The 8324-nt window shown below is 57.4% G+C and overlaps 1 protein-coding gene across 1 annotated transcript; it reads left to right on the forward strand.

Moving 5' to 3' along the window:
- The first annotated feature begins 4812 nt into the window (after positions 1-4812).
- S1PR4 (sphingosine-1-phosphate receptor 4) lies at positions 4813-8046 on the forward strand. Its single transcript, XM_006744799.3, has one exon. It carries the CDS (start codon positions 4863-4865, stop codon positions 6018-6020), a length of 1158 nt encoding a protein of 385 aa, XP_006744862.2. The 5' UTR covers positions 4813-4862; the 3' UTR covers positions 6021-8046.
- The last annotated feature ends 278 nt before the right edge of the window (positions 8047-8324 follow it).

Here is an 8324-nt window from a genome sequence, read left to right on the forward strand (position 1 = left end):
TTTGTTGTACCCACATGGCTGGGTCTCCGGCCAGGGGAGACCGCTGCACGTGGGCTCCTCAGTCCTTCTGACACGCCCCCACTGGCCTTAAGAGTTCATGTTCTGGCACAGAGGGATGCTTTGGGCTCACGCTGCACTTGCCCTGGACCTTGCCATTTCTCCAAGTAGCCCTGCTTCTTTTTAATGGGAGGTGACATTTAAGGACCACAATCTGACCACAAAGTTAGGAAAGAAGTTGCAAAACTATTACAACAAACTCCCATATACCCTTCATCTAGGTCAAGGACCAGCAAACTACCTGTGCCAAGCCTGTTTTTTGCAAATAAAGTTTTATTGGCATGCCGCCAACTCATTTACATACTGTCCCTGGCAGCTTTGGCTACAACAGCAGAGTTGAGTAATTGTGACAGAGACAGTCTGGCCTGCAAAGCTCAAAATATTTCCTATTTGGCCCTTTGCAGAAAAAAAATCTAGATCCCAGAGCTAGATCCGCCTGTGGTTAATCTTTTTGCTTTGTATCTGCCTATAAACATAATCTAAAAGTATATAAGATAGTCTATAGAAAAGATTCTCCTCCTTTTCCTCCGTTTTTCTAAATAATTTGAGAGTGAGTTGGAGGCATCATGAACCTTGACTCTAAAGCACTCCTATGAACATTTCCTATGAACAAACACCTTCTGTTATGTAAGCAAAGGACGATGGTCAAATTCAGGAAATCTCACATTGGTAGAATAATATTATATCATGTACAGCCCAAGCGAAAATCCCATCAGTCGTCCTGATTCCGTCCGTTATAGCACCTTTCCCTCCACGCTCGTGTCCCATCCAGGATCAGCCCCCGCACTTAACTCCATGCCTTGTGGGTCTCCTTCCATCCCAGACAAGACAGCGTGGGCTTGCTCCTTTGTCTTTCATGACCTTTCATGACCTTGACTCTTTGGAATTATCTTGTGGGATGTGCCTCAAGGTGGATCTGTGGGCTGATTCCTCAGTCAGATGCAGGGTACACACTTCTGGTGGGAACGTCCCAGCAGCGACCAGCTCCCCACAGCTGCATCCTATCAGGAAGGCACGATGCCCATTTATCATACTCCCCTGGTGATGTAAACACCATCTTCACGACACTTGTCCAGTAAGACAGTTTCCTCTTTGTAACTAAAAAGTCATCTGTAGGGGGCGCCGGGGGGGCTCAGTCGGTTAAGCCACTGACTCTTGATCTCAGCTCAGGTCTTGATCTCAGGTTCGTGAGTTCAAGCCTTGTGCTGGGCTCCACGCTGGGCATGGAGCTTACTTAAAAAAAATAAAAAATAAAAAATAAAGGAATCCGTAGGAAGACACTTTGAGATTATGCAGAGACCCTGCTCCCCGACCAACGTCTGCCCGATAATTTAACACCCCATGCTGATTCTTGCCTGGGCCAGTTACTGCTGTGCCAGCCACAAAATGGTGACTGTTATGTTATTGGAGGGATGCCTCGGAGTGGAACTGCTGGGTCATATAGAAAGAATATTATTTTTTTTTCCTAATTTGTTTTATTGTGGTAAAATGCACTTGACATAAAATGCACCATCTTCAGTATTTTCAGTGCCCAGTTTGGTGGGCGTTAAACACATTCATAATGCCGTGCACCATCCCCACCACCCACGTCCAGGACCCTTTCCATCTCGTAAACCTGACCTCTGTCCCCATCAAACACTGACTGCCCCCCCATCCTTCTTGGGGCACTTCCTGACTTTCTGGTACACCAGGATGTTCCAGGCCCACCAGGCACTCCCCCTGCCCCACCCCTGGAATCAACCGTTTCTCTCGCAGAAGCCCTGAAGGTGGTATTTAGAAGCCGAGATCTGGGTGCTGGATAGATGTGTCTGTTGTTCCTGGCTTGTCTCAGCGGACAGAGTGACAAAATCGATTTTTCTTTAAATCACGGGTCCACGCTGATACTTTCGATCCTATTCCATCCCTGTGGGGTTGAGCAGTGTGTCCTCCCATCCCGTATTTACATTGTATTTCCTCCCCAGTGGAGACCCGGTTTTGTTTTTTTTTTAATGTTTTATTTATTTATTCATGAAAGTCAGAGAGAGAGAGAGAGAGGCAGAGGCAGAGGGAGAAGCAGGCTCCCCGCCTAGCAGGGAACCCGATGCGGGACTCAATTCCAGGACCCTGGGATCATGACCTGAGCCGAAGGCAGACGCTTAACCGTCTGAGCCACCCAGGCGCCCCTGGAGACCTGGTTCTTAAGAACATCAGTACACTTGCTACTTTGCTCAGTCCCATAATACACATGAGAGTTTCAGAATCACTATACCTCTACCACTCCTGAAAACAGATCTACAACACAAAGTTCATTTTTTTTTTTTGTAGTTCCTTTTGTCTTTAGAATAAGTGCGTGTCCGTAAGTTGCATGGGCTCTCTCCTCTGTTTCTGTGTGGTTCTTGTTTTCATCTGAAACATAGTTCTGTTCCTCTGTTTTCGGTTTATAATCCATTCTCAAGCTTACTTCCCCGCACCCTTGTTGATTTAATTTTATTGTAGAATATAGAAAGCATAAACAGAGTTTGAAAATTACACAAACAGAGGTCGTCATGCCTTCCTCCTTCCATTCCAACTCTACCCGCCCCCCCATAGGGAACCAACCTCATTGGTTCCTGGCTTATCTTTCCTCTGTTTCTTTTGCAAAAACAAGCAGCTATATATATGTTTCATTCCCCCTTCTTTGTTTCACAGAAGGTAGGCTACTACATATACCTTTTCGTATTTTTTCCCCTACTTAACAATATGACCTGGAGCTGGCTCCAATCCACTCTTGTTCACGGCTGTGTGGTACTCCACTCTATGATGCGGTGTGGCTGGTCAGCCTCTCCCCTGTGTGCAGACATTTGGGCTGCTTCTGATATTTTGCATTCACAAACAACAGTGAATAATCTTTTGCATGCATACTAGCGTGTGGTCAGAGCTGTGTCTTTGGGCAGGTTTCTAGAGGGGGGGATTGCTCTTTTGTGGCATGGGGATAATCACGAGATTAAATAAGGCACCATGCACAAAGGGCCTTCCACCAGGCAGCAGGTGATTCATGGCAGAAAGTCGTTGTTGGATGGCTTGCCTTACTAGTCACACTCTGTTCTCTCATTACATTTACTTTAGTCCTGAATTTGCTCTGAGCCTAGAGTCAGGGATGCAGCTGGAGTGGGGGTTGGGGCTCAATTAGAATTGGGGCTTAGTTTGGGATCAGGGTTCAGTCCGGGGACAGGTCTCAGTCAGGGTAAGGAGTCAGAGTTGTGGCCAGCCTATAGTCACACACTCAGCCTAGATCAGGGTTTAGCCACGAATCAGGGCTCAGTCTAGGATCAGGGCTCAGTCCAGGATCAGGGTTCAGTCCAGGCTCAGGGCTCAGTCTAGGCTCAGGGCTCAGTCTAGGCTCAGGGCTCAGTCGGGGATTAGGCTTTAGTCTGGGATCAGGGCTCAGCCAGTAATCAGGGCTCAGTCTGGGACCAGGGCTCAGTCCAGGATCAGGGTTCAGTCTGGGATCAGGGCTCAGCCTCAGTCCGGGATCAGGGCTCAGCCTGGCATCACTACCATTTCAGGATCCAGGCTCAGCCTCAGAACACACAGTGTGTCTCTCTGTGAATGTGCCTGAGTTGGGTGGCTCCTTGTGAAGTTGAGACCAAGGTTCAGTTCTCAGCTATGCATGGTGGTACCTGAGCAAGACTTGGCTGCTTGTCTGCCTGCCCCAGCCTCACAGCCCCACTGCCTGGGCAGCCCTTGTTCCCACAGCCTCCTCTTCAGGCCCCTGCTTCCGCTTGGTCACCTCCAGGGACAAGAAGCTACCACCTCCCCAGGCAGCACCTCTATCTGTGGCTTCCCTGTAACTGCACTGTCCCCAGGGCCGACCAGTGAACAAAGGGAGGGGTGCTGCTCGGTGGCCACAGGCAGCTGGGCTGCCCCCAGCCCCAGTGTCCTGACTGCCCTGCCCCTGACAGAGATATGAGAGCCCCTGATGGGAGCCCTGTGCCTCCCCCAGCAGACTCTCCAGGACGGGCTCTACTCTCCCCCCTTCCCGCCCCGGCACCCAAGCCCCAGTCCTCAGCATCTCAGGATAGGCATGGGGGGGGTGAGTTCCCACTTTTCCTATGAGCCCTTCCCCCTCCAGAGGTGAGGGGCTGTCTTGGGGGGGGTGCGTCCCCAGCAGATCTGCTCCTAGCAGGGCCAGCTCAGGGGTGGGCCAGGCAACCCCAGTAAGGAGGGTCCTGGCCGAGACCTACATGGGTCCGTGTGCGGGGGTTTACCTCCCGCTGGAGACAGCTGGTCCCGCCTCTCCAGGCCTCAGTCTCCCCTTCTGTGCACGGGCATGCAGCAGGTCCATCCTGGGAATAAAATGGGATGCATCTCTGCCCCCAATGAGGTATCTGGGGGCGCTCACCTATGTGCCTTAACACACTTATTAAGCACCTACTGTGTGCCGGGCAGGCTTGGAGCAGTTCAGGAGAATAGCCGGGTCCTGGAGAGGGTAGCTTGTGGGGGCAGGGGAGTTGCCCAGCCCAGGGAAGGGTGGCGCGTGCCCAGGGGAGGGGGGTGGGGCATTTCCCCTCCCCACTGGGGCCCCCACCCCTCCCTGGGCTTTTGAGGACCACAGGGGGGGCAGAGACAGAGTCTCGCGGCGGGAGCAACCGCAGCACCCTCCTGGAGCCTGGGTGGGAGCCGACCGTTGGGGTGCCCCTCCCTGTCCCTGGCCTCACCCCCAGCTTGGGGGTACCTTGAACATAACAGGAAATTTGAAACAACAGGAAACCAAGGCCGGGCAGGCGGCGGCCCCACCCTGCCCAGGGCGAGCCACCCCGGGCCTCAGTCTGCCCCAGGGGACCGCCATGAACACCACGGGGCCCCCGGCAGAGGCCCCCGAGTCCTGCCAGCAGCTGGTGGCCAGTGGGCACAGTCGGCTCATCGTCCTGCACTACAACCACTCGGGCCGGCTGGCCGGGCGGGGCGGGCCCGAGGAGGGGAGCCTGGGGGTCCTGCGGGGCATCTTCGTGGCCGTGAGCTGCCTGGTGGTGCTGGAGAACCTTCTGGTGCTGGTGGCCATCGTGACCCACATGCGGTCCCGGCGCTGGGTCTACTACTGCCTGGTCAACATCACGCTCAGCGACCTGCTCACCGGCGTGGCCTACCTGGCCAACGTCCTGCTGTCGGGCGCCCGCACCTTCCACCTGGCGCCTGCCCACTGGTTCCTGCGCGAGGGTCTGCTCTTCATGGCGCTGGCCGCCTCCACCTTCAGCCTGCTCTTCACCGCCGGCGAGCGCTTCGCCACCATGGTGCGGCCGGTGGCCGAGAGCGGGGCCAGCAAGCGGGGCCGGGTGTACGGCTTCATCGGGCTGTGCTGGCTGCTGGCTGCCCTGCTGGGCCTGCTGCCCCTGCTCGGCTGGAACTGCGTGTGCGCCTTCCAGCGCTGCTCCAGCCTGCTCCCGCTCTACTCCAAGGCCTACATCCTCTTCTGCGTGGGGGTCTTCGCCTGCATCCTGGCAGCCATCATGGCGCTCTACGGGGCCATCTTCCGGGTGGTGCGGGCCAACGGGCAGAAGGCCCCCCGGCCCCCCGCCCGCCGCAAGGCCCGCCGGCTGCTCAAGACGGTGCTCATGATCCTGGTGGCCTTCGTGGTGTGCTGGGGCCCGCTCTTCGGCCTGCTGCTGGCCGACGTCTTCAGCTCCACGGACTGGGCGCAGGAGTACCTGCGGGGCATGGACTGGATCCTGGCGCTGGCCGTGCTCAACTCCGCCGTGAACCCCCTCATCTACTCCTTCCGCAGCCGGGAGGTGTGCCAGGCTGTGCTGACCTTCCTCTGCTGCGCGTGTCTCAGGCTGGGCCTGCAGGGGCCCAGGGACTGCCTGGCCCAGGTCGGCGAGGCCCGCTCCGGAGCCTCCACCACGGACAGCTCGCTGAGGCCCAGGGACAGCTTTCGGGGCTCCCGGTCGCTCAGCTTTCGGATGCGAGAGCCCCTGACCAGCATCTCCAGCGTGCGGAGCGTCTGAGCCACGGCAGGGGCCCACGTCCGGGGGGGCCGGGAGCACGCCGGGAGTGTGGGGGCTCTGACGGAGAGGCAGGAACAGGGCAGCCAGCTGGGCAGTGTGTCCCGAGGCCCCACGGTCCCCCTCACAGCGCCTGGGCCCGCTGACGCCAAGCAGGTGTCCCATGGTCTCCTCGGAGGAGGCGGCTGCTCACCGGAACGGGGAGGGTCCTGGAGTGGGGGTGAGTGGGTTTGCTATGTACGCCCCCAGCTCCCGTGTGATTCTGGGGAGTCCCAGCCCCTCCCGGGCCTCGGGGGGGCTCCCAGGCTGTGAGGGGCCAGCGGCAGTGGGGTTGATGGCCTGGCAACACGGAAGTTCAATGATGATTTGTCCCAGCCTCCCTCTTATTCACCTGTGGGCACCGGCGTGATGGCATGGGGCTGTGCGAGCAGGGAGGGCCGTGGGTCTGTGCGGACTGGGGATACGGCTGTGAGGGGGAGCGGCAGAGTGTGCACGAGTGTGTATGCAAGAGAGACAGAGAGAGAGAGAGAGGGAGAGAGAGGGAGAGAGGGAGGTGGGCACAGAGCAGGGTGTGCGAGAGCGTGTGCTGGTGTGTCTGCGTGCACAGACAGCCCCGTGTGTGTGTGTGTGTGTGTGTGTGCGTGCATGCACGTGTGAGAGCCGGTGGGGGCTGCCGGGTCGGCCCCCGCCCCTCTCCCTCACTTCCCCTTTCCCTACCCCTTCTCTCGTCTTGGGCCCCAGCAGCCTCTTCCTCGTCTCTGGCCTCTGCACCTATCGGGGGCCCCATCGGGGGGCCCGCAGAGGCGCAGCCGCCTGGCCCTCCCCCGCCTCAGGGAAGCTTGACCGCTCCTCTCCTGTTCCATTTAGCACTAACTGCCTCGTCCTTCCCTCCTGTGAAATGGGCTGATCAGGGACGGAACCCGTGGCACGAGGCTGTCGGCACACACTCAGCGCTCGCTGTGGCACGTGGCGTCCGGCGTGTCCGACCAAACTTCTGGCGATGGTAGGAGCGTGCTGTCCGTTTCGGGAGCCCCAGTGGCCGTGGAGCCCTTGACAAGTGGCCAGCGCGACTGTCGAAGTGAACTTTGAGTGCGTTCGCGTTCAGATAGTCCGTGGCCCCCGTGGCGACCGTACTGGACAGCGCAGGGGTGCACCTTCAACGCGCGGCCGCCTCTCCCGGGGGAAAGTTCTCTCTCTCTCCCTCCTTCCAGGCAAGCCAGTGCCTGCAAGTCTTCCTGCCGCCGCCTTGCCCAGGGCTGGGGGGCAGCGCCCTGCCCGCTGCTTGGGCACAGGACCACCCGGCTCTGAGCCTCGGCTTCCCTGCACGATGAGGGGCGCGGCGACCCGAAGCTGTTCACCGTGCTGGCCGGTCCCCAGCCACCAGCCACGTGTGGGCTATTTACGATGAATGAAAATGAAATGAAATATTAAACATTCGCCTTCCTGGTGCGTTGGTCGGCTGGAGGTGCCATGTCTCAGTGCCACAGACTGGGTGGCCTTACAGAAATGTGTCCTCCCGTGGCTCTGGAGGCTAGAAGTCTGAAGCCGAGGTGCCCGCGGGGCTGGTGCGCTGAGGCTCCGAGGATGAGCCTGTTCCATGCTCTCTCCCGGATTTGGGCGTCTGCCGGCATCATCGGCGCCCCTTGGCCCCTGGAAGTCATCCTGATCTCTTCACGCCTTCACGTGGTGCTCTCCCTGGGCGTCTGTGCCCAAATGACCCCTTTCTAGAAGGATGTCAGGCCCACCCTAACTACCTCCTTTTTAGCTTGATCACCTCTGTAAAGACCCTGTCTCCAAATCCGGTCCCTTTCCGAGGACTTCAACATGTGAACTTTGAGGGGACACGATTCAGCCCATAACGTCCAGTCATGCCAACCTCATTTCAAATACTCCAGAGGCACATGGGGCCTGTGACTACTGTTTTGGATAGTGTAGACGCAGGGCAGTTCCATCATCCGAGAACTTTGAATAGAGTTCCAAACACGTGTCCAGGTGCACAATAAATTGGGATATTTTTATATTTTCCCGATTCCTGCCATCATGTTCATCTGTGACAGCTGCAGGCAGGGTAGGGTCTTGGTGGAATCTGGGGTGAGCGGAGCCTGGGCTACCCTGAAGCTCTCGGCCAGTGCCCTGGGCCTGTGTGAGCTGGCCTGGCTGCCCCCTCTGCTCTGCGGGGCATCACACGCTCCGTTTGGAGTCAGCTGAACTATTTGCTGCCCTCCCAGCTGGGGACCTTTGCACTTCCCTTGTTGTCCCCACCACAGCAGCCTGCCTGGCATGTGCCTACCCTCAGTTCTCGCTTGC

This window comes from Leptonychotes weddellii, chromosome 1 (genome assembly GCF_054177405.1).
Source record: "Leptonychotes weddellii isolate Sample4059 chromosome 1, ASM5417740v2, whole genome shotgun sequence".
Lineage (NCBI taxonomy): Eukaryota > Metazoa > Chordata > Mammalia > Carnivora > Phocidae > Leptonychotes > Leptonychotes weddellii.